The sequence below is a fragment of the Crocodylus siamensis genome, chromosome 2 (genome assembly GCF_052110815.1).
Source record: "Crocodylus siamensis isolate JL-2025a chromosome 2, ASM5211081v1, whole genome shotgun sequence".
NCBI classification, from domain to species: domain Eukaryota; kingdom Metazoa; phylum Chordata; order Crocodylia; family Crocodylidae; genus Crocodylus; species Crocodylus siamensis.
The window spans coordinates 6,620,574-6,646,725 of record NC_143396.1 but is presented as its reverse complement, the minus strand read 5'-3'; the positions used below and the strand labels follow the sequence as shown (position 1 = coordinate 6,646,725).

The window sequence follows — 26,152 nt, the reverse complement described above, 5'->3', positions numbered from 1 at the left end:
AAGAAGCTGGTTTGAAGAGAGATGGCAGCGGTTTGTATTAAAAAGAGGGATTGTCAGGCTGGAGGCAGGTTACTAATAGAGTTCCCCATGGATCGGTCTCAGGGCCAATATTCATTAATATTCTCATTAATGACTGGCACAAGAAGGAAGTGTGAGCTAATGAAATTTGCTGACCCCACACAAGTGCAGAGGAGGCCCAGAATATCCTACAGGAAGGACTGGATGACCTTCAGCAGTGGAGTGCTAGGAGTGTTATTAAATTTAATAGCACAAAGTGCGAGGGTCGTGCATTCAGGAAATAATACCCAGGCATTCTGGTAGAGGCTAGAAATAAGATGAAGAGGAAGACATTGGTGTAACAGGTAATCACAGGTTGCGTGTGAACCACCAGTCAGGAATGCAATCCTAGATGTATAGAGATAGAGGTGTAGGATTGCATTCATGACTGCAACACACGGTGGTTCACATGCACCCTGTATATGTATGTATGTGTGTGTGTGTGTGTGTGTATATATATATATATATATATATATATATATATGTGTGTGTGTGTATACATGTATTCATGCTGTGATGCATTCCTAATATACATCTCGGCTTTTCCTTCAGCTGATATGTATTCATGCTCTGATGCAAAGTACTGGTGAAACCTCTTCTGGGATACTGTTGTCAGTCCTGGGTCCTCATGTTTCTTGAACTGGTGCAGAGAAGGCCTCCTGGGATGACTAAGGGAATGGGGATCCCAACTTGGCTACCCTGCCTTACCTTCTGGCTCACCAGAGAAAACTAAATCGGACTGGATTGTTTCCAGAATGAAAGCCGAGAGTTTAGTAGGATTCCTCTTTTTGCGTTCAGCAAGAGGTAAGCAGCTATTTAAGCTAAGGGAGAATTTTTGGCACAGGAGCAAATGGACGTTGTCTGGTTGTTTATAAATTTTGCCTGGAAATTGGAAGGCAGTTTCTCAGTGGCAAAGATGTGTGAGGGTCCAGGTCAGCTGCCTGCGGAAGCAGCAATGGGGACAAGAAATGTGGCCGAGTCCAAGATGAAGCTGGATAAGATTATGAGCAGGATTATAAAGTGTGCCTCTACCTGTGGTGTAAATGGATAGTGCATTTGGCCGTTAACCGAAAGGTTGGTGGTTGTCATGCCAGGTCTGGGGCCACTCGGGGATCAAGGTGGTGTTGACGGTCAGGAAGGACAAGCTGGGTTCAAGGTAGGCATGCCTCGTTATCCTCATTTTTTTGACCCTACCATGTGGTCTTGTTGCAAAACCCCCCCAAACAACCAAAAAAAACCCCCCTCCAACAGCACACTGGTTGGTGTGAATAGGAGTGTCGCTTGTGAATCGCGGGAAGTGGTTCTTCCCCTCTATTCAGCACTGGTGAGGCCTCACCTGGAGTCCTGTGTCCAGTTTTGGCCCCCACACTTCAAGAAAGACATGTACGGATTGGAGAGAGTCCACCATAGAGCAACAAAAATAATCAGAGGCCTGGAAAGCCTTACGTGTGAGGAATGGCTGAAAGAAGTAGGGTTATTTCATCTGGAGAATAAACGACCGGGGCAGGGAAGTGGGGTTGATAGGTCTTCAAATACTTAAAGGGTGATTGCAAAGAGGATGGAGATGGGTTTTTCTATGTGGCTGTCGGGGACAAGACTAGGTGCAAAGTCTCAAGCTGCAGCAGGTTGAAAATTAGGAGGAGCTTTCTATGATTGTGGTCAAGCACTGGAATAGGTGCCTAGAGAGGCTGTGCAATGTCCATCCTTGGAAGTTTTCAAGAGCAGGTTGGACGGTCACTTGGCTAGGATGGTTTAGTCGGGCATGATCCTGCCTTGAGCAGGGAGCTGGATTAGATGACCTTGTGAGGTCCCTTCCAGCTCTACTTTGCTATGATCCTATGTGGTGGGTAAGTAATAGTAGAGGTCTGGGTTCAACTCATGAGGTCCCTTCCAGTTTTGTGTTCCCAGTATGGCAAAGACACGTCCCTCTGCTCAGAGGCAGAAAGAGGCACAGACCCGTGTTGTTGATGCCCTGGCCTCCCAGGCCTTCCCCGGCTACCCTACAATGAAGTTGGCAAGTCTTCGCTGGTAAGGGTGACCACAGAGGAGCCCTTCCCCACACTAGTCCAAAGACAAAAAATTGGCCTGTGCCTCATTGGTATCCCTTACACAACTGCCTGTCCCCCCCACTGTGGAAAGCTGCTTCTTGCCATCTACACATTACCAGTCCTCATGAGTCCAGGACCACTCGCTTTGCAGTTTCACAAGTCTCCATGGCTGCATCCTCAACAGATGACCAACCACCACCCAACAGACCGGGAGCAGCTGGACTTCCACAGGTGCCACAGTACACTTCACTAGACGGAGAGGCCGTGCTTGCAGACTGTTCTGCCATTGCAGCTACCGTGGGCAGATTTCTAGGGAAATGGCCTTTTTCTTCTTGGGTTTCTGCTTCTACTGCTGGTTTTTCCAGCTCTGAGCTGCTATGGCCTCTCCCCACCTAGAAGGGTGTCAGGGAGCCCAGCCAGGATTTAATTGCCTAGTGGGTCGCACCTGCCTGGGACTTTGGCAGCCCTACCACAACGAACGATGCCACCTGGCACTGTCTGGACCTCCTGTTTGGCTGCTGGGAGACCTGCTCCCCATTTACCTCCAGCTGTGGAAGCAGACTCCGGGCCAGCCAACAGTTCCTGCTGAAGGTCTGCCCTGGCAAGCCCCTGTGATTGATTAGGGACTGCCAGTGTCCTGGTTTGGTCCTGTTCCTGGACTCCAACTTTTGGATCTTCTTCTTGATCTGGTCATTCAGGGTCTCTCTCCTGAATCTTGCCATGGTTCATCGCTTGGACCCTGCCCCTGTATCCTCCTTTGGATTTGGGGAACTCGACATCTGCCTCCTGAGCCTTGACGTGGGCTGTTTTGGACTCTGCCGCTGGATTTCCTTCTGGCTTTAGTAAGTTGGTCCCCGACTCCTTCCTCCTGATGGGCCTGTGATTTGCCTCCTGTTCTCTCCCAACAGCTAAGTCAAACCATGCACGACCTAGTTCATCACAAAGGGGTATTCTGTCCCAAGAGCCACTTCAGATGCTCATCTTCATCTTCCTCTCCCCCCTCCATTACCGGCACTGCCCGCAGTGTCAGAAGTGCCATAAGAAACCACCTGCAGGTCTCCAAATGCATGGGCCTGATCCTGCCTTTTAAACTGTCATGGTGCTAGGTGGCACATCCTCCACGCTGCCTGGCAGCCACGGGGAAAATGGCATTTGCCAAGCTAAAAGGATTCTGGGAGGTTGATTTTCTCACCAGCCCCAGAGATCTGGTAGTTCCCCATAGACATCCTATAATGCATTATGAGAAAAAGCACACAGCACAATGTTGAGAGGCAGAGCGCTGCAGCGTGGGATGTGTGCCCTCAACACCCAGCAGCCCATTAGGAAAAAGGTGGAGCTGCGTGAACATCACGATGATTAAGCTTAGTGGCGTGACCAAAGTGCAATACAGTCAAACTGTAGAGTGAACAAAGCTGGCTGATATTAAATCCTTCTGTAGACATGGCCGTGGGGTGGAGCTGGTGGTAATTACTCCTAAACAGCCTGACCGACCTCGAACCCATGTTGGGTCATTTCTGTAGACCTGCATGAAGTGTGACCCATCTCGGAGATGCAGGGCACAAATCCTGCCGTAGCTGACGGGGGCGTTATCTTGGGGTAGGCTCCGGCACTGAGCCAGAGCAGCGTAAGACTGTGATCGTGTCACTGGAGAGAGGCACCAGCCCCCCCACGTGCCTTGCAGAGCTCGCACGAGCAACAGCTGAACTACAGCACCTTTGCAATGTGGCTGCCTTCCAGTAGAAGCGTGTTAAGCTGCGCTGGACTCCCAATGCATCGTCGCTGCGGGTGTGAGGGAGGGAGCAGTCGCAGAAGCCACCCAAGTACTGCGTAATCCAGTCAGCAAAAAGGAAGGTGAACAAAGGCCCTCTCCCTCTGCTGGTTGATTTATTTAATTTGCTGACATTTGAAATGTATACCCACTGCAGAGTGGGTCCCCAGCCCCTTCTCTCCATGTGTCCTTGCAAACCAGGCAGCAAAGCAGATGAAACTTCCCCTCCACCCAGTTCTTCTCGGAGGCCCCGTGTCTAACCCCTCGGGCTTCCTGATACGGTCCAGGGACTCTCTACTAGCATCCCATGGAGATCAATAGCACTGCAATATCTGAGTGGGCTACAGTACAGAGCCAACTGCCTTGGGGACTGGCGCTCTGGGCGACCCCTCTCTGCACCTTAGCTTCCCCCCCTACCCTTTGCCTGCCTGCACTGTGCAGACCTGCAAGTCCTCTGAGCCAAAGGACATCTCATATTAGGTCTCTACCGTCCCTGGCCCAAGGGGTCCCGCAGTGCCAGTCAATGCCATGCCCCTTTGGGCACAGACACGATCCAGCACAGCCATGATGGCAGCAGCACAGGTTTTAACCGGTGCATGCCTTATGAGGGGCAGGACGGGGACAGATGGGCATGAAGAGCTAAAAGGAAGGAGGAAGTGTAAAGCATTGTGCTGTGAAATTTATTTTCATTTGCATTTCTTGGCACCGCCGGCTTGCTGTGTGCTGGGTTTCGGGCTCTCCTGTAGCCCAGCTCCTCCTGTCGGCTACTGTCTGCCCAGCTCTATACATATGTGTATATGGGAGGAGCGGTCGGCCGAATCCAAACGTTCATGTAGGTCCTTACCCTGCGTATAGGACCATCACCATCACTAGGGGGAATGCCGTGTTGGATACGGGGGGCGGACCTGGTAGGGGAGCTGCGGATTCGTGGCCACCTTGGGGACAGTGCCCACCGATCAATCTAATTCACCGTACGGTGTAGGGTGGGTAAGATAACTAGCAGGGTGGAAGTGCTCGACTTACTGAAGTTAAACTCCTGAGCACCAGGAAGGCTAGGCAGTGATGTGCTGCAGGATCAGAGTATGGGCGAGAGGGGAGCCCAGGAAGGGCGGTTGTTTCCTTCAGGCACAGAGGGATCCCGGTGCGAGGGAAAAGTGGGGAAGGAGAAGGCTGAGAGGGGATCTTGTGTCTGCCTACAAGTTCATTAGGGGGCTGCAGCAAGGGCTGGGAGATGCTCTCTTCACCAGGGCGCCTCTTGGGGTAACGAGGAGCGACGGTCGCCAGCGGCCAGCGAGCAGGTTTAGACATCAGGAAACGCTCCTTCAGGGCGAGGGGGGCCAAATGGGAATGGGTGGCCAAGGCAGGTGCTCTCCCCTCCCCGGGGGTCTCCAAGGGAAGGCGGGGCTGGCTCACCCCGGCGCTGCTCCCGCCCGGCGCGGGGCTCGGCCTCGGGGAGCGGCTGGGCCCTTCCCCCGCCCCGCGCGCCGGTGCGGCCGGAGCCCGGGTGTAGGCGCACCCCTTGCAGTGAGCGAACAGCAGCCTCGTAGGGGGTGTGTGTGTGGGGGGGGGTTATAGATGTGGGCGTGTGTGTGCATGACCCAAGCAGGGGTGGTGTATAGGGCTGTGTGTGCGTGTGGTGATCCAGCCATCCTTGGCTCGCAGACACAGACACACCCTCGGTATGCGAACAGTAGCCTCACGGGGCTATCGCCGTCTCTATCTGGCTACCCTCATGAGGCTACTGCTCGTCCGCCTCTAGTCATTGTGACTCGTGTGCGTGTGTGTGCGCGCACACACGTTTGTTTATAGAGCTCGAGACGCGTGTGCGTCCCTGCGCCTCGGCCCCCCGCATCTGCATCCGCGCCAGCAGGCGGCGCGGCGCGGGCCGGGCGCGGGGGCGTTCGCACCCACGTGCGGCAGGGCTGGGCACGCGCACACGCGCACACACGCGCGCAGGGGCCGGGGTTTCCCAGCCGGGCGCCCCCGGGCGGAAGGCGGAGAGCTGCGCGCGCCCCCCGCGCGTGCCCCCGGCTAAACCCCTGTGCCCCCCCCCCCCCTCCTCGTCCTGAGCAGCAGAAAGAGGCACAAGCCCCGCCCCCCGGCGGGGGGGCCGCTGCGCATCCCGCACGTGTGTCCGCCCCGCCGACGTGCCCGCGGGCGCGGGCGGGCGGGGGGCGCCGGGCCGGAGGATGCCCTGCCCGGGGGGCGAGGTGAGTGCGGGCGGGGGCTCGGGACGCGTGTGCGCGGCTGCGTGGCATTCAAGTGTGCGTGCGTGTGCAGTTGCATGCCCTTGGGGAGCACGTGTTATTCGTGTGTGCATGTTGTAAGGCTGTGTGTGTGCAGTTGCATGCCATTCGAGTGTGCGCGTGCAGTTGTGTCATTCAGGGGGGTGTACACACACACACACACACTTGAAACGACATACAGCTGCGCACACACGTGCACCCTGTCTCTCACAAGTCACTGCGCTGCAAACCCGTACGTACGTGTGCGTGGGGAGCGCGTGCCAAACGCTGCGTCTCGGTAGTAATATAAATTAGTCTTAAAAATATTGCCCACTGCCAGCCTAGATTGCCCTCCAGCAACCACGCCCAGGTGCACGTCCATGCGCGTGTGTTTTTGTATGCAGTTGCATGTTATTCACAAGTGTGAACATGTGTGTGTGGTTGAGAGAGCATGCATGTGCATGCACACACGCACTCACACTCTCTCATAAAAGTTGCTACGCACTACAAACACCCCTACGTGCACCTGCAGGGAGAGCATGCCAAACGCTGCATCTTAGCAGTACTATAAAGTAGTAGGGCAGCGGACAGTCTTTTTAAGATTAAATTGACCTGTAACAAATGTGCGCGGGGGGGCATGCAGACACACCCTTATACACTTGAATGACATGCAACTACACGCACACGCACACTCATATAGGAGTTGCTGTGCATACGTGCAGGGAGAGCATGTCAAACACCGTATCTTGGCAGCATTATAAACTAGTCTTAAAAATACTGCCTGCTGCCAGCCTAGATTGCCCTCTGGCCAACCAGGGCACCGTGATTTTGTAGCCTCGGCATAGCGAAGGGTGAGGTTTCTGTTTGTTTTAAAATAATAGCCTGCCGAAGGCATTCCCCTGCAGAGGCTGTGTGTGTGGTAACCTTTCCGAAAGCTGTGTGCGCTCAAGTCCCGTGACAAGCCGGTGTTAACGAATGAGACGGGGCTGCAGCTTTTGAAAGCGAAGGAGAGCTTTCATTTCTTTTAGACCATGGGTAAGAGAGCGTTTTGCTTTGTGCTGGCTATAGGTGCCACCCCCAGGAGCAGTGGGAGAAAATCTGTGCTGTCCCCCGTCGCCGTGAGCCAGCAGCATGCTGCTAAGGGTCAACCCCAGTCAGTTCATGGAGCATCAGCCTCTCTTTGTGGAGAACACGGAGCGCGAGTATCCCGCCCCGAACTCGCTTCCAGATCCGTTCATGACCGAGGGACCCTCTGCCTCAGCTGAGCCAGACCCGCTGTCCTTCAACCTCACCAACTCCACGGACTGCGGCGAGGAGATCCTGCTCTACGGGGACACCGAGAAGATCGTCATCGGGACGGTGCTCTCCATCATCACCTTGCTGACGATTGCTGGCAACAGCTTGGTCATCATCTCCGTCTGCATCGTCAAGAAGCTCCGCCAACCCTCCAACTACCTGGTGGTGTCCTTGGCAGCGGCCGACCTGTCCGTCGCCTTCGCGGTCATGCCCTTCGTGATCATCACGGACCTGGTGGGAGGGGAGTGGCTGTTCGGGAAGGTGTTTTGCAACGTGTTCATCGCCATGGACGTGATGTGCTGCACGGCTTCCATCATGACCTTGTGCGTCATCAGTGTGGACAGGTAAGGACCGCTTTCGTCCAGTAACGCTTGCGTGGCGGGTGCTTTGGAAACGCTGGAAATCATAAATCCTTTGACTTGGGTGGCTAAGGTTGTCGCTGGAATAGATCATCCTGCCCTCTTCCTTCTGCAGAAGGGGAAACCGAGGCACCGAAAGGGGCTGAGTGGCTTGCTCGAGCGCTGTGGGGGAGGAAGGGGCTCGGCTCCTTTTGCTATCTGATAAGCACATGACTTATTTTAGGCTACAGGACTGAGTGCACGGCCCAGGTCGGACGTCTGCAGAAGTGCCTCTTTGTAAATGGAGGTTGCTCTCGGGTTAAGAACGCAAAACTGGCCCCTTCCGGGTTCACATTTGCAGTTGGTGACTGCTCCAGTTCAATACAGGGTGTGTGTGGTTAAAATGAGATGGGAATGCGCTTGAGGCACATATTTAAGTGTTTTTCTGGCCAGAGCCGCAAGGCTCCGATGGCTTTCCAGGCTCTGATCCTGGTCAAGCCGGTTCCTTTCCTCTTGGGTGAGTCGGTTTCCCAGGATTTGTTTCCTCATCTGCAAATTTTGCAGCTAATTATATTGTCTGCGTCACAGGAATATTGCCAGGATGAGGGGTTGGGGCAGATTCAGGTCTGGAGAACCCTGCTTATTTCTTGGAGGGGTTCATCTACATTTACAGTGGTGCAGCTGAGCTCAGCGTCCCGTCCCTTGGAGATAAGGCGCTTGAAACTGCAAAAGAATAAAAAAGCCTGATGCATTTCTCATGGGCCTGTGCAATCAGAGCACTTTTTGCTGCGGAGTCTGAGTCAGTCACCTGTGTGCTGTGGTAAGTCTGGGATACAGAGCTAAGATGCAAGATCGTGATTTCAGCAAGAGCTGAGCTCTCGATTCAGTGCGTCACTTTCAGAAAAAGGCAATCGGGACTCGTAGTGGAGATGATGCGTCTTTTATTAGATTTTTGCAACAACAACAACAAAAAATTCTTTAATGGCAAAAATCTTGTTGGTCTAATAAAAGATACCATTTCCACATCCTGATTGTCTTTTCCTCTAGACCAATACGGCTACAACCTGGATACCTAACTTTAGGAAAATCGTTTCTCGGTTTCCAAGCTGAGGCAGGCCAGGTGTGGAATTGGGTAAAAAAAACTGGAAAGTTCACCAAACGTCCAAACCCTGCATTGAAGCGAGTGTTTCCCTGGGCAACTCCATAACAACACATGTTCAAACATCCGTGGGCTAATACTAACTTGCAGTCGTACCTGACTGATCGACTCGAGTCTCACTCCGAACTTAACAACCTGGGGTTATTAAAAGCCAATGTTTTGATTGAATAAATTAGAGTCTTTTTCAGGTCTCGATGTATTGTTTGAGCGTGTGTGTGTGGGGAGGGGGAGGGGGACTTTTGTTTTATGGCGAGGGAACCAATTAATTAAAAGGGAATGTATTAAAATGTGGAAGTCCATGTACAGGGGAGGAAATCCATATCAGGTAGGCAAAAAATGAAAGTCAATAGTAGAATATATGGCTTTGTTTGGCTTTTCAGGGATGATGGATAAGTGTGATACTAAAGCAGAGCTAAAACGAAACACCCGCATGAAATAAAGCAGAGAGACTTGAATCCGAGACATTTGCTGCTTTTTTTTTTCTCTCTAAGTTCCTACGCCAAGTAGAAATAGATATCGAGATGCCGAAGTGCGGAGGACAGAGCTCTTACTAAAATTAAATGCAATAGATTCTGCTCGTTAATTATGATTGCCTGGGTGAAATTCCCTCTGGCTCAAGCAGGCAGAGATCCAGAGGAAGCAGTGGAGCTGTGTTGAATTTGGCTGGCTGTCTTTCATCGCCAAAATGTGAGCAAACGCAGGATTTCGGGGAAATGTGCGTTGCGCTAGCCAGAAAGCGGTCAAGCCCAGCTCATGAGTCGAGGCCAAATCCTGAAAGGTGCAGAGCACGTTGCCACTGAAGTCAACAGGGGAGGGGTTATTCAGGAGGTGGGTTTCTGCCATTACAGACCAGATCCAGAGTTGCCTCTGGATGCATAGCACGGCTAGGATGTGCACAATAGAGGTGTCGGTTCAGTCTCCGGTGTAAAATAGAGCAGCCCCGAGGCTGCTCTGATTTATGTTGGCTATTCAGTGGCATCTGTAGGGCCAGGCACCAAACCCAGGCACCCGTTTTGAGGGCACAAGGATGGTGCCTTGGCTATAGCTGCCTGCTGGGGCTCGGAAACTACCTGTTACTCCTCTTGTCCCTCAATGGGCTGCTTTGGCAGCTGGGGATTGATGGTGTCTAAAGGAAACCTGGCTACTATCCCTTCCACCCACTGCAGAGGCTAGGGGAGGTGCATGAGCTGCCGGTCCTTTCCCTTCCGCAGGCATGCAACCATCATCCCTCCCCATAACCCGCGCACATATCTCGCCTGTCCCCAGTCTCTGCAAAACTCCTCATCATCTCAGCGTCCTAGTGAAATGCATCGTGTTAACGCACCACCTTGACCATGCTTTCCTGCGTGTCCAAAGAGGAAGCGTGGCTTACCGGTGAGAAAAGAGGGGAGGCAAGAGGTAGCAGGAGGCGGCGGGGCTGGGTGGTGTTATGCAATGCCTTGACCTCTTTGTGCATGAGTGAACTCAGCTGGATGAGCGACTAAAAAGCAGCGGCAATCAGATGGCTGCAGTTGAGCAAAGCTTTCCTGGATCTGTCTCGCTCACTGCTTAAATTAGACCAACTGTACTTTGCGTTGAACCCAGCTGGCCCATTCAGTCACTGTCTGCTCTGGATCCTTCTCCCCAGCCCGTAATTGCTCATTTGGAAACGTGGAGCAGAGAGCAGGCAGATAAACTAGCCGAGACACGATACGAGCGGGGGGGAAAAATCAACGCCAGGGGTTTAAATTGGAGCTGGAATGAGCCACTCGTCAGAGAAGCGTGTTCCTGTGAATAAGCCCCACGGATTTGCATCACAATAGCGGTGGGTCTAACCCTGCGTGTGCCCGAGGTTTGTGATGCAGAGCTTATTTCGCTGTGTCCGTTTGAGATCAGGATTCAGTAGCTGCTGGCGGGGCTGTGAATGGCTCCCCGTGCGGCTTGAGATCTCGATAGCCCCGTGGCCTTCAGCCTGAGCGCTCGGCTGCGGTCACGGAGCATTAGGGGTCTCCGCAGGCTGGGGCCCACCACTGCAGCGGTGTAGACAAGGCCGCCCTGCTAACCCATGTCTGAGATGAGCAGGAAGGCTTTTCGCTCCCTGCGCCACCCGTTACGTTTTTGCAGCCGTAACACCGTGGGGGCGCGGGATGCAGGCTGCCGTTCCGGGGGACGGGGCGGCATCGCCCAGGAGGTGCTGGAGCCCACTGCCTTCAGGGAGCCGGGCTCTGGGGAGACCCAGCGGACTTTTCTCTCCAAGGGGTGGCTTGGTTGGGATCATTAGGGATCCCGGCGATATTTGTGAGCACGCTTCACTTTGGGATCTTCTCTGCACCTCCCCGCCCCCCCCCCCCCCCCCCAGGAAAGCGAAGAGCTGGGGACTCCCTGTTATAAATTCTTCTGCACTCCCAATCCTAAATGCTGCATGGATGTGCTCTGTTGGGCCAGCTTGCCTTATTCCATCTGGTTGCGTTTCTGAAGAGGCCGAAGTTTACATGCCTTCTGACAGGCCTTGGGAGGCCTTTTGAGATGGAAAGTGCAATAAAAATGTAGGGTATTATTAAAAGATTTCTCCCTCTTATTCATTTTTTTAAGCCTCTTGAGTACAGCTAGCGAAATGTTTTGATCCAAAAAGGGGCTTTTTTCCAGCAAAACAAATTGTTGCTGAAAAATACCCATTTTCAATGGCTATGTGTTGACAAAACCTGCAAATGTTTCGATGGAAGGGAAAGAAAAAAGGAGTCTGCAGTGGAGTGCCCCAGGGGTCGGTCCTGGGGATGGTTTTGTTCAGTGTCTTCATCAGCGACCTGGAAGATGGACAAGTTTGCAGATGACACCAAGCTGCGGGGAGTAGTAGATACGCTGGAGGGTCGGGCTAGGATTTGGAGAGCCCACAGCAAATCGGAGGATCGGGCCAGAATAAATCCCGTGAGGTTCAGCAAGGACAAGTGCAAAATCCCGCACTTAGGACAGAACAGTCCCCTGCCCCAGTATAGGCTTTGGCTTTTTTCTGGTGGGGGAGTTCATTAAAAACCCAAATCTCTCTCAAAACTAGTTGACAGAAATGATTTGTTTGCTGAAATATTTCACGGTGAGGGTTTAAAAAAAGAAAAATCCCATTTTTTAGCCAGCTGTATCCTTGCGATGTCCAAATATTCTCTCGGACCTTGGGCTGAGCTATGTTGTAGCTGGCATCAGTTTTCTGTAGAAAAACAACCCAAAAAGAGAGAGTCATTCAGAAACAGGTTTTTTGGGTTTTCACTTGCCCTCTCCCTTCTTTATCCAGACAGGTCTTTGGTTATTAGGTATGCTCGGGCGCATTGCTCTCCAGGTTGCCCCGACTTTCAATAGCTCAGACAGCCCGGCTGATTTCAACACGTAGCTATGCTTTCTGCCCCACTGAATCGGGAACATTGCCTGCCCTGAAAGCATTTCTTGAGCTACAAACAAGGCTCTATCACAGAAGTCGGGTTGAAGGGACCTTGTAGATCTTCAAGTCCGACCCCATGCCTGGGCGGGAGAAAAAACTGGGTTCAAATGATCCCAGCCAGGTAGGCATCAAGCCTCCTCTTAAAGCCCCCCCGGGTAGGAGCCAGCACCACTTCCCTTGGAAGTTGGTTCCAGATCCTAGCCGCCCTGACCGGGAAGCGTTTCTTATGGATGTCTAATCTAAACCTCCTCTCCAACAACTTGTGGCCGTTACTCCTTGTCATGCCAGGGGCAGTCGGGGAAACAAGGTCTCTCCCAAACCCTTCTGGTCCCCCCTAGTGAGTTTATAGATGGTCACCAGGTCCCCCCTCAGCCTTCGCTTGTGGAGGCTGAAAAGGTTCGGGTCCCGCAGTCTCTCCTCGTAGGGCCTGCCCTGCTGTCCCCGGATCATGCTGGTGGCCTCCTCTGGACCCTCTCCATGCTGTCCACATCCCTCCTGAAGTGCGGTGCCAGAACTGGACGCAGTCCTCCGGCTGTAGCCTGACCAGTGCCGCACAGAGGGGGAGGATCACCCCCCTGGCCCTGCTCGAGATGCACCTGTGGGTGCACGACAAGGTGCGGTTAGCCCTGCCAGCCGTGACCTCGCATTGTCGGCCCATGTTCATCTTGGAGTCAATAATGACTCCGAGATCCCTTTCTGCCTCCGTGCTCTCAAGAAGGGAGCTTCCCATCTTATAAGTGTGCTGCTGGTTACTACTGCCCACGTGCAGCACCCTGCACTTGTCAGTGTTGAATCCCATCCTGTTTTTTGCTAGCCCACCCCTGTAACCTGTCCAGGTCTTGCTGCAGTCTTTCCCTCCCTACTAGCGTGCTCACCTCACCCCAAATTTTGGTGTCATCAGCGAATTTAAACAGATTGCTTTTCACCTCATCGTCCAAATTGCTGATAAAGAGATTGAACAGCGCGGGCCCGAGGACGGAGCCCTGGGGGACTCCACTGCCCACTTCCCCACAGGCTGAACATGACCCGTCCACCATCACCCTCTGAGGGCGACCCTTCAGCCAATCTGCAGTCCATCTGACCGTGAGGCATCAATGCCACAGTCGCCTAGTTTTTTAATGAGGATGGGGTGGGAGACGGTGTCAAAGGCCTTGCTAAAGTCCAGAAAGACTACATCCACGGTGACACCTGCATCCAGTGCTTTTGTGACTTGATCATAAAAGGCAATCAGGATGGTCTGACAAGCCCTAATGAAACCGTGCTGGTTGCCCTTGAGCATCATCCCTGAAGCCGGCCCATCGCAGATGTGCTCCATGATGATCTTCTCAAAGAGTTTCCCTAGGATTGAGGTAAGACTGATGGGCCTATAGTTGCCCAGGTCCTCCCTTCTCCCTTTTTTAAAGATGAGGACCATGTTGGCTACCTTCCAGTCATCCGGCACCTGGCCCGAGCACCACGAGTGCTCTTAAAGCCGTGCCAAGGACCCTGCGATAACCCCTGCTAGCTCCCTCAACGCCCTGGGTGGAGAGCATCTGGACCCGCTGATCTGAGCACGTCCAGCCCCTCCAGAAGCTCTCTGACCCGGTCCTCCCCAACCTGAGGTCTGGAGGCGTTCCCCTCAAGTCCGTCTGGTATCGCGGTGGGGGAGTCCCGGTCCCTGCACAAGAAAACGGAGGTGAAGAATTGGTTAAAGAGGTCTGCTTTCGCCTCTGGCGCAACCGCCAGATTGCCCAGCGTACTTTGCAGGGGCCCCACGTTTCCTGGTGCCTTCTTCATCCTCCCTGTATATTTGAAAAAGGACTTTTTGTTATCTTTGATCTTGGACACAAGTCCTAGCTCTATGTCCGCCTTAGCTTTCCTGACAGCCCCCCTACAGGCCCGAGCAGAGGCGGTATACTCCTCTTTGGAGATAGCACCCCCCTTCCACCGGGTATATGCTGCCTTTTTGGTAATCGGGCATTCCCGGACGCCCTTGGTGAGCCAGGGGGCCTTTTGGGCACTCCTGCCCCCCTTGCTTCTTGTTGGGACGATCACCCCTTGGGCCCTGAGTATCGTCTCCTTAAGGAATGACCACTCTTCTTGGGCACTGAGCTCCCCTGCTCTCGGGACCCCAGCGCCTCTCCCACTGATCTCCTCAACTCGTTGAAGTTGGCCCTCTTGAAGTCTAGGGCTACCGCCTTGCTGCAGGCCCTCGACACCCCGCACTGGATGGTGAATGCCAGCAAGCGATGATCACTGGCACTCAGGTGGTCGAGGATCTGGAGGCCCCTGACCAGGTCACCTCCTGTGGCCAGGACCAGGTCCGACAGGGTGTTTTCTCTGGTGGGACTGTGAATCCCTGAATTAAGTGGAGGTCCTGTGTCTTGGCCAGGAGCCTCCGGGAACGGCCCGACCTGGCTGACTGCTCCTCCCAGCAGATGTCCGGGGAATTTAGATCTCCCCTGATAACCACATCCCTTGCCTTAAGTGCCTCTGCAAGCTGGCCCGAAAATTCCCGGTCCAGCTCCTCCCCTTGGTTGGGGGGTCTGTAGTAGACCCCCACCGTTAGATCCCTCTCCCCACGGCCCCCTTGTATCTTGACCCAGAGCACTACAGCTTGCCCCTCCTCTGACCCCATTTTGCTGGCAGAGGATGTGTATTGCCCCTTAATACAGAGCGCCCACCCCTGCCTTTCCTTCCTTCTCTATCCTGCCTGTAAAGCCGATAGCCCCTAATGCTAACTGTCCAGTCCTGGGATGAATCCCACCAAGTTTCTGTTAACCCTATTATGTCTGGGTCTGAACTGGCTATTCTGAGGGCAAGTTCCTCCTGCTTATTCCCTATACTACAAGCACTGGTATATAGGCATTTAAGACGCCGCCAAGCTGCATCTGATCTGTGATCCCAGCTCGGCTCTATGATCCCAACTCGGCCAACTTAACCACAAGTGAAAGCACCCACGAGCATAGCTCTTTGAGGTCTTCTTTTGTATGACAAAACCAGTGTCGTATCTTTAGCTTTGTGTGTTTTGCTGTTTGTCGATTCGGGAGCTCTTGGCCATCAGAGATGTTACCAGGGATCGCTACGTGGAAGTGGCCCCCTGCGCTCTGGGTCGTCTAAGTACATAAACCTTACTACCACATCCAGGTACGGCACTTGGAGAAAGAGCAGGCTAGTAATATTAGTCACTGGAGCTATATGTTTGCTATGGCCATGATACTAAGGCAAAGCCCATTATTTTCATGGGCACTTTTCCTCAATGGCCATTGTCTTGCTCTGTTGGGCAAGCCTTCTTCCTGGGGTGGAAGGATGGTTTTGTGGTGAAACAGCTGGCCAAGGGTTCAAGAGATCTGGGCCCACATACCAATTTAACACAGCTCATGCAACCTTGGGCATGTTTCTTCAACTCTTCAGATGGGAACTGAAGTAACAGAAACTAGGGCTAATAGACTAGCTGGTTGAACTCGTATATATAACACATATAGTTCAACCAGCTCCACTATTCACCCTAGTTTCCAGATGGGAAAGGAAGTAACAGAGTTGAAGATATATGTGTGTACATGTATGTATGTGTGTGTGTGTGTGTGTGTACATGTGTGTATGTAACAGAATTTCAGTCTCTAAATAGTCCAACATTTTGAAAATTGCTATACATACATATACATGCGCACACGCACTCTCACATGCTATGTATATAGAGTCTATATACACACTGTGTATATATATATATATATATATATATATATATATATATATATATATATATGAAGTAACAGACACTATATATATAGTGTCTGTTACTTCATTTCCCATCTGGAAGCTAGGATTAATAGTGGAGCTGGTTGAACTATATATATGTTATATATACCATCCTTCCACCCCGGGAAGAAGGCTTGCTCAACAGAGCAACACAATGGCCTTTGAGGAAAAATGCCCATGAAAATAATGGGTTTTGCCTTAGCATCATGGCCGTAGCAGACATATAGCTCCAGTGACTAATATTACTAGCCTGCTTTTTCTTCGTGTTCTTCTATATATATAACATAATACAGTGTGTGTGTGTATGCATGTATATATATATACAGCAGTTTTCAAAATGTTGGACTATTTAGAGAGACTGAAATTCTGATGCATGCACACACATCCATAAGCTACATATTCACATGCATAACACATGCATACACCTATATATGAAATAGATTATTTTTCATATATATACAAACATATGAGGTTTATATAATCTCCTCTCTCTTTCTCTTGTCCACATTGATAACTTTGTGTCTGTATAAGGTCTTTACAGACGCACATGCACATGCATGTCAAGATGTGTGTGTGCGGGTAGGCAGATCTATATAAAAACCCCTCAAACAGCTTTGAAAAAGGTCTGGGTTTCCCCCTGCATATGCACGCTACGTATATATTTTTAGATGGATCTCGTTGGCGTGCCCATAGGACAAGTTGCCTGATGCTCACATCAGAAGATGCTATTTTCAGTTGCTTAGAACTTGCCAAATTAACCATTTGGGCTACAATTCTGCATGGTTGGCATTTGATTCAGGCTGATTTTTGGTCATTTGAGACGGTCCAATTCATGGCTGCTCATTAGGGATCTGGTTAGGGCCAGGCAGCTAAATTCTCCAGCAATTCCTACCTCACTGAGCCTGTTTCAAGCCTTCACAGCCCCCGTGCTGGCCAGGCACCCTAAAGACCATGGGAACTTCTCTTGCGATTACCGCTCAGTGACATCGCTCTTGTGAAGGGAGAGCAAAACACCATCCATCTCGTGCTGTCCTCTTCTCCCCTGCTGGGAGGTGGAGGATGCAGGCACCAGCGAGCGCACAGGCATAAGAAGGACTGATCTGCACGACAGCAGATCCAACAACCTCCCGAACCTGGAACTGAACCCCAGGATCCTGAATCTTCCCTGGTTATCTGCCAATGGCTGTGATTTATGCAGTGGTCTCCCGCATCCTTCGTCTGTCTGGTCCACATAGGGAATCTGATTAAATGAGCTTCAGCTCATGAAAGCTGCTGCTTCTAGCATGCGTACACGTGCACACACACGTCTGTAAAGTGCAAATCTACACCGCCTCCCGCTACAGTTGTTCCCAGTCACCCTCTTAGCTCAAAAGGTAGAGGCTCTGGCTGTAGAGATAAAAGGTCCTAACCTTACTGATGACTGGCCTGTGGGAATCGATATGATCCCATATAATAGAGCGGTCTTTGAGGACATGGTCACACGCTGTTTGTTCCACAGGACTGTCCTTCGTTCAGCAAGCGGGTATTTAATATCCCTTTTTGTCTTTATTCAGGGTACAGCATGTTCTACTAGTTAACTAGCAGGTTGGGACTTGGGGTGCCTGGTTTTGTGACTGAATTACTGTGCAGCCTTGTTTCGGTCCCCTGGTTCAGCAAGACATCCACATACAGGACAGTATGGAGGCATCGAGTGAAATGCTTTTTTGAACCCAGACCCAATTCACAGCCTTTACTGAGCATTGAATCGTGGGAACTATCATACTTTTCCAGTTTTAGCCCTTTGAGATCCCCTGAGTGGTTCATCATCCGGGCCGGTTGGCTTTGAATTGAGGTTTCCAGTCGGTTCATATTTTATGTGGGGTGAGCGTGCCCCCGCGGTAAGCAAAGCAAACGAGAAACAAACCTCGAACCGGTGGTCTGTCTTCAGAGCTAGAGGGGCAGCCCAGGCTCTGTGCTTCCCCGTCAGCACATCGGCCTCCTCGCATCTCCCTCGCCCTCCTGCAGCTCTCAGCTGGCTCGGTAACACGCTCACTTACTGGCCGTCAGTCACAGCTTGCTCCCCGCCGTCCAGCCAGGCAGATGGACTACCTGCACTGGAGTCTCAGGCTGAATAAATGCACCCCTAGTTGCAAGGCTGATGTGAGCATAGTCAGCGTATGCCCCCAAACTCCTTGTGTCCTGAGATTGCAACAGATGAGGCCCTGAGTGTGCTCCAAGTGTGATGTCTAAGGGACTAGAAAAACAGTGTCGAGCCAGCTCCATCCCCTTTCGAATCCCACGTCAGGTAGTTGAAGACTGCTATTAAGTCTCCTCTTCTCTAAACTAAATAAACCCAGTTCCCTCCTAAGTGTAGGACTTTGCACTTGTCCTTGTTGAACCTCATGAGATTTATTTTGGCCCGATCCTCCAATGTGTCTAGGTCACTCTGAATCCTAGCCCGACCCTCCGGTGTGTCTAGTGCTCCCCACCTAGCTTGGCGTCGTCTGCAAACTTGCTGACTCCATATAGGAGTCCTGAATTTCATGCAGGATTATTTATCTCATCATACTTCAGGGCTGTCTTGCCAACAAGACTTGCTGCAAGTTCTGTGCCATCTGCCAGGTCGTTGATGAATATATTGAACGAAACCAACCCCTGGGGCACGCCACTTGATACTGGCTGCCAGCTAGACATCAAGCCATTGAGCCCGATGGTCCACCGTGTTCACATGCTTGCACTTTCCAGTGAGTCTAACACCAGCCTCATGAAATTTCTCCTTCCTTTCCATATTAGTCCTATTGTAACCCTATTTGTGACAATAACAGGGTCATAGTGATTCTTGGCTCTTTGCATGTCTCACTCTTCATCCCTAGATCTCAAATCGGTTTGCAGTGAATCATCTCCCCTGCAGAGATGGGGAAGCAGAGGCCCAGAGAGGTGAATGGGACTCATCTGAGGTCACCCATCAGGTCCGTAGCAGAGCCAGGAATACGACATATGATGCTCAAGTATCAAGTATCCGTCTCCTCCAGCTGAGACAGCATGAGGCATGCCACTAGTCTAGACTCCAGTTTCCAAGCCCTAGCAAATAAAATGCATTTTTCTGCTGGTTTTCCTCCCCTGCTTATAGGCATTTGTACCGTGATTAATGAGCAACTTCTCCTTTTCTGCAGGCTGTAAGTGAATCCCTCATGTGTCTGCTTCTAAATACAACTCAATGCATTTATTATAAGCCCAGCAGGTTTAAGAAGATATTGGATAGTTTTTTAGCAGTGACCGGTGGTGAAGGATGTCTTGCTTGAGATTCATTAAATGGGCCTGATTTTCATAAAGTGGTTGCTTTGGATCTTTTTGTACTGTCTCAGATCTAGCACCCAAAAATGGAAGGTGTTATTAGTAGATGTTGGCAAGACAGCCCTGAAGTATGATGAGATAAATAATCTTGCACAAGATTCAAGATTCCTATATGGTCCAAGTAGCTCCTGAGTGGTCTGATATCTTTGCGTGTGGACTAAGGGCCATCAGGCCTCAGGCTTGTCAGGGTGTAGAGCCAAGTCCGTCATCATGGCATTAGGTGGTATCAGGCTTGTCTTTGTTATAGGCTTTGGGATGAGATGTCAAACGGAGGACCTGGAGCTGCTGAAGATCCTGAGACAAATCCTATTCCATGATGCCTGCCTTCCATCCAGCTCAGGGGGTCGTAGAGAGCTAGGAACCCCCTTACCTGCCCTCCCAACTTGGGCAAGTCCCCACCAAGCACTGAACCAGCTCCCAGCCCTCCCTCTTCCCAGCTGTAATGCCAGGATAATATACAGGAGCGCTGGGGAAGGACAGGACCAGGGAGACAAATAGCTGGACTAAACCTCCAAGATTATTGCACCAGCACGTAGCCAAGGGCAGGCCACACGTCCCCGTGCGATGTCGCGTACCAAGATGTAGGCAGCCTGGTTGGTGGTTTGTGCAACCTATCGGTCAAGGTCTGAGCGGTAGCCAGGGTCCAAACCAGAGACAAAATAAGAGCAAGCTGGGCAGTTATCCATGAGAGCCCAGTTCCAACAAGCCGAGATGCGAGGTCCAAGTCGGAGCAGGGTCCTCAACAGGCGGTCAGATCTCGAGTTGGGGCGCAAAGGCAGGGAAACAGCAGAGCAGTCCAAGGGCAGAGCAAGCCTTGGTGTCCAGATGGCTTCCCCATGACCAGGAAGCCTTATGTAGCCAGGAGGACCCAACTAGGCTGGAAGCCCTGGGCTGATCAAGGGCAGTAGCAGAAGCCCTTTCCCAAGCCCTTTTCCGTGCTGCTTTTCCTTCCTGAGCTGGTCCCCGATGGAGGGCTGAGTTGGTGCTTGGTCCCTGAGCCTAGGGTGAAGGGTTTGGGACTGGGTCCTAACGTGATCCCCTTGAATCCCGGGGGAGGGCCCCTGCTTATTCTGCGCCCATCCACCTCCCTCCCTTCCATGCAGCCTGCTGTGACGTTTCCCCTTTTGCCTTGTAATTGGCCTCTCACCATTTGCAAAGGCCAGGGAGTGCTTCGGGGTGCTGGGAACATGGCGCCTGTGCCCAGAAATGTAACTGGGGGGAGGGACTAGGCGCCGACTTGGAGAGAAGCTGCAGAAATAACCACCGCAGCTGATGGCTGCCCAGCCATGCCGGCACCACCCTCCATCCAAAGCAACGCCGCTCCTCTCTCCATTCACAGGCAGCTCCATGGGCGAGGGAGGGGAAAGGAGAAAATGATACAGGGAGAAAACAGGCAGAGGCTTGTGTTTTGCCTGAGAGCGTGGATACTTCCACCCCACTGTTATGCAGATTGCCGTCAACCTGACTAATGCAGCCTAAGCAGTAACTTAGACAATGCCGGTGTCTCCGGAGAAGCCCGCTGCTTCCCTGATACCCGAGAGCCGGAGGAGCTGGCTCCGGTCCTTCCTCTCCACGCGATGCCCAAGGGAAGGCCTCTGCCTATGGCCAGCTCCTCTTTCTGCCCTCCACCGCGTGCAGGGGAGAGGGGGCGTTGAGTGAGATTGCCTCTACCCCCATGCACGGTCTTGGAAAGCTGAAAGCAGCTGTGGCAGTTTCTGCCACCATCTCTTAGCCGAATGCTAGGGGCATAAAGGAGCCCCTCTTCCAAACCCAGGAGCCGGTCCTTGTCTCCATTGCGTGTTGGTCTAGTTGCACTGACTTCAATTGCGGTTACTTCGCGTTTACAGCGGTGTCACGGAGAGCAGATTTTGGCCTTCGGGCAGCCGCCCGTGGAGTCACGATGCAGGGTCCATCTTTTGAGCATCCCTCGAGCATTCATGTCTGGAGTTGGGGTTGGGACAAATGTTCTGCGAAAATTAGGCTTTGAAGTTTCCTGATGGAAAATTAATGATGGCTCGTGGTAGAGGTGATTATCTTTTATTAAAGCAACTAGATATCACTGCTACCACGAGTCCTGATTCCTTGTGCCTCTAGACCAGTAAGGCTACGACCTGCATACCTGACTGATGGAAAATTAGGCATTTAAGTCATTGACGGTTTTTAAGGGAAAATACCTGGGTTCCAGCCGAGCCCTCCAAGTAGACCACATCTTGCAAAACGCGCTGGGTGGTGATTGTGAGCGGCAAGGCTGTGGGGCACCGTAGGAAGTGAAGTCCAATGAGGGAGAAGGGGTGCAAACTGCAACTCCCGGAGGAACAGCATTTTGAAAAGACCGCGTGTTCCGGTGTTTGGCTCTTTTCAGGAAAAAGCCTAAATGTTCCTCGGGGAGAAGGAAAATTTCCAGTTAGCGCCAGCTGTGACTAAGATGATGCCATCTTTTTGCATACACGGTGGTACTTGTTGTAGACATTTGATGGTTCGTACCTTCTAAGCATCAAAGCAGCCCCATGCAAAGCTAATAAGCTCTTAAACTGTTTTGCAGGTACCTAGGGATCACGCGGCCACTGACGTACCCCGTGAGGCAAAACGGGAAGCTGATGGCCAAGATGGTGTTCATCGTGTGGCTCCTCTCTGCCTCCATAACGCTCCCCCCGCTCTTCGGCTGGGCCAAGAACGTCACCGTCGAAAGGGTCTGCCTTATCAGCCAGGACTTTGGATACACTGTCTACTCCACCGGCGTTGCCTTCTACATCCCCATGACCGTCATGCTCGTCATGTACAACCGGATCTACAAAGCCGCCAAGGTCAGCGCGGAGAAGCACCGGTTCATGAACTTCCCCAAACAGTACGACCAGGACGGGGTGTATTGCATGGAGGCCGGCGTCCGGGGCCATCACAGCTCCAAGCGCAGCAAGGCGGTGGAAGAGTGCGCCACGCTGTCCAAGCTGCTGAGGCAGGATCGAAAGAACATTTCCATCTTCAAAAGGGAGCAGAAAGCAGCCAGGACCCTTGGCATTATCGTGGGGGCCTTCACGTTCTGCTGGTTCCCCTTCTTCCTGATGTCCACGGCCCGGCCTTTCATATGTGGCATCCAGTGCAGCTGCATGCCTCTGAGGTTGGAGAGGACCCTGCTCTGGCTGGGTTACACCAACTCCCTCATCAACCCCCTCATCTATGCTTTCTTCAACCGAGATTTAAGGACTACTTTTTGGAACCTCTTGTGGTGCAGGTACAGGAACATCAACCGGAGGCTGTCGGCCGCCAGCATGCACGAGGCCCTGAAAGTCACAGAGAGACACGAGTGTATTCTGTAAGCCCCTGAAGAGGGCCTGTGTCCTCCCGTCCAATGCTCGCGCTCAGTGCCTAAGTCAAGACCTCCCACGTCTCCATCCAGCCCTGGAGGAACGGCAGCCGTGTGCATTGTCGTTCTCCAGCCTGAGCTCACCGTCACAAATCGGGCACAGGAGGGGCTCCAGCCCGGAGTACCTGCGCGCCGCCCGTCCATCGCGACCCATTGCAGCCCCTTCCCTTCTCTTTAGTCCATCGCTGTGGCTGCGCTTTCTAAACTGGGAGTCGAGCAGCATCCCATGGCACCCAGGATGGAGCCAGGGTGGTTCTTGGACCCTGCCCCAAGTTGTGCCACAGCCTGACGGTGACCTTGGGCAAGTTGCGTCACTTCTCCGTGCCTCGGTTTCCCCCCCGTGTAAAATATTAGATGCTTGATTTTTTGCAGGGGGCTGTGAGGTCTGTGGAGGGACGGTGCTGCGTGTGGTGAGATTATCTCACAAGCCGCACTCCTGTATCCCGTCGGACAGCAGCTGTGGGCTGCGCTGAAGTGGACGATGGACCTCACGTTCCTCCCCTGTGCTTATAAACTATTGCAACCGAGTTGTTTCCATTCTGCATCCCGCAGCCCGTTCCAGGTTTGCATGTCGGGGAGATAATGCCAATGACCCTCTTTCCCCAAGTCCTCGCGTTTCAGAACTTGAACTGGCATGCTTAGGAAAAAGAAAAAAAACCCAACAACTTTGTTTATAGTATGGTAGACAAAGTTTAAACAGCCTACTTAAATCGGAGACCCGAACAGCAAGCAAAGACTGATATATTTACTGGGATGTATTGTACTTCATTCACAGCTGAGTGATGTGTTTGCATAATGTGTGGCTAATTGATTGACTGAGGCACTCCATAAAAGCACGCTTTGGTTGATGAGAGACATAAATACACGATTTCACCAGTAGCTTTACGGTGCTGCAGTACGATGTACAGCGAGCTTGAAAAAAAAATAAACCAAGCGGTGTATCTTTTTCTTTCCTTTTTTTTTAAAAAACAAAGAAAAAGACAAATCTAATTATTTTTTTAAATTTCAGTTGAGATTCTTTGCGTGTGTAGACCTTTGATGCCTCTTTTCTCCCTGTCAGCATAGTTCAGAGCCAACCCCCCCCGGAGTCATTAAATAATCTTCCACTGATTGCATTTGGCTTTGGGTGTTGGCCCTTTGGTGAATTTAAACTTTGTTCCAGTTGAGGTTGGAGAAGAGATTAGTTATGGGCTCTTCTTTCACAGGGATTTCCTTGAAAGCTTATAAAAAGGCAAGGGGGGTATATGAAATAAGGCAACAGCTAGTACATTGAAGGAGGGGGCATATCCCTTTTCTTCAAATATAAGGCACAGTTGAATTTAAGATGCATCCTATTTTTTTATTCTCTATTTAAGGTGTGGAAAGGAGTCAAATAAAGACACAATTTACAAAGGTGCCCCCTGTGGTGCCTATCAGACCTTTCTAGCTTTTCTTGGAAACTGCAATCGAAGATGCATGGCGTTTTTAGAAGAAATATTTCATTTTAAAAGTGTGCCTTATATTTGGAGGAACCTGGTGCCTTGGAGTTCTCATAAGCCAAAATGAACCTCATTTTAGTTTCCTAACAATTAAGGGGGCCCTGATCAGACCCCTCTGGTACTCCTCTCAGGATCTCTGTCTAGGAAAACCCTGTCTCTGTTTTGGGAGAATGGCACTGAAGCATGGGCTCAGGACCCCTCCGAGCCACCTCTTTTAATGGCTGGACAGAGTGAGACCGAGTGGATGGAGGTAGTTTCTCAGTAAGGGTCCCAGGCTCAGCAGAGAGGCAATGCTTGCTTGGCCCAAACATCCCCGTCAAATCCACAAGGTCAATTCCTGGGCGGATTGAAATCAAGAACTTAGCCATTGCCTTGAAGAGAAGTCAGGATTTCACTTAGTATCACTGAATGAGAATGAGGAGATGATGACGGTAATTCAGATTTTTATTTACCGTACCAGATCAACCATTGCCCCACCACATTCAATGTCTGGTCTCCAGCCTTGGCCCTTAATTACTGACGTTCTCCTAGAAATATAGTCGGCGCTTTCCAAACACAGGAGAAGACGTAATCCCTGCCTAAGGAGCAGCGGCAGGTTTTGTAAAAGGTCAAACATCCCATGTTCCCCTCCCAGCGGCATCCTGCTGCGGCGTGGCCCCTTTTCTTTTTGGCCAGACAGATTCTCAGCTTTGGTTTCCGCCTCCTTACTGGTCCCCCAGCAGTTTGCACTCGAGAGATATAAAGGAACCAGTTGCTTCAAAGATGCTTTAGGTGCTTCCCTCTTGGACACTAAGGTAAGGCTCGGTTTTCTGGAGCCTAAGTGAGACCAGAGTGGTCTCTTCCTGTCTTTACCCCCATGCATAGGCCACAGGGTACAGTTTCTGCACTGTGCAATGGCCATGTTGCTCCACAGTGGTCCTCAACAGAGAAGTCCAGTAGTGGAGTATGGCCAAGACCCCAATTGTGTATGTCTGCATGTGAGACCGCAAGGATGGATAAATCCAAAGCCTCCCCACGGGAACTCTGCAGCCTCATCCAGACCCAAATATGACATTCCAGACACGTGCACATGATGCTATCATTGGAAAAATAAATGTGATGTATGTTAAAGATGCTTCTTGTTTCTGTTCTTTTTTTGCTGTTCTCTCCCTCCAGCATCTTTTTCATTCATTGTTTTCCTCGCATTAAAAACCCTCCTGGGATGTGGTCCTTCCATTGATTCAGATAGATGCTCCTTCCAGAGATGTCCTGGCCAATGGGTTCATTAAATGGGAGGCTGTACAGTAGGACTCCAAAATAACCACATGGGGTGGAGTTTCTTCATGTCTCTTCTCAGTACTACACATTTAGTTTGCAGAAGAGAAGACCGAGGGGGATTGAACAGCAGCCGTCACCTCCCTGCAGGGGGGCTGCAAAGAGGATGGAGCTGGACTGGTCTCAGTGGGGGCAGATGAGAGGATAAGGAGCAATGGGCTCCAGTTGCAGCAAGGGAGGTTTAGGTTTGATATTAGGAAAAACTTTCTCACTAGGGGGATGGTGAAGCACTGGACAAAGTTACCCAGAGAGGCGGTGGAGTCTCCATCCTTGGAGGTGTTGAACACCCAGGTAGACGAAGCCTTGGCTGGGATGATGTAGTTGGGGCTGGTCCTGCTTTGAGCAGGGGGTTGGACTCCATGTGACCTCCTGAGGTCCCTTCCAACCCTCATTTTCTATGATTCTTTGATTTCTCCCTAATTATCCTTAGGGGAGAGGGATTTTAGGGAGATGGGGCATTTACAGTCCACTGCAACTGAATCCACTATGCACGCACACCAACTTTTGGCCAAAAAATGCAGGGGTCTTTTCCATAGCCATCACTTTGCAGGGCTAAGTCTTGCCTAGTCCATGACACCTCCAACTGAGTGATACGTTACAACACTTTTAAATATAGGTCTCATTACAAATG

At 51.6% G+C, this 26,152-nt stretch overlaps 1 protein-coding gene across 2 annotated transcripts; it reads left to right on the top strand.

Annotated features, from left to right (window-relative positions):
* Nucleotides 1–5,918: 5,918 nt before the first annotated feature.
* LOC149869833 (5-hydroxytryptamine receptor 7-like) lies at nucleotides 5,919–25,312 on the top strand. 2 transcript variants are annotated; one of them, XM_090035099.1, is made up of 3 exons: nucleotides 5,919–6,083; nucleotides 7,167–7,738; nucleotides 21,911–25,312. In XM_090035099.1, exons 2-3 carry the CDS (start codon nucleotides 7,230–7,232, stop codon nucleotides 22,680–22,682), a joined length of 1,281 nt encoding a protein of 426 aa, XP_089891225.1. In that variant the 5' UTR covers nucleotides 5,919–6,083; nucleotides 7,167–7,229; the 3' UTR covers nucleotides 22,683–25,312. The 2 variants fall into 2 exon arrangements, with proteins under 2 accessions (XP_089891225.1, XP_089891226.1); XM_090035100.1 differs by lacking the exon at nucleotides 5,919–6,083 and having other exon boundaries at nucleotides 7,021–7,738.
* The last annotated feature ends 840 nt before the right edge of the window (nucleotides 25,313–26,152 follow it).

Coding starts and splice junctions, on each gene's coding strand:
- LOC149869833 (XM_090035099.1), top strand. CDS start 7,230: ATGCTGCTAAGGGTCAACCCCAGTCAGTTCATGGAGCATCAGCCTCTC. Junction 7,739..21,910: donor TGCGTCATCAGTGTGGACAG/GTAAGGACCGCT, acceptor ACTGTTTTGCAG/GTACCTAGGGATCACGCGGC.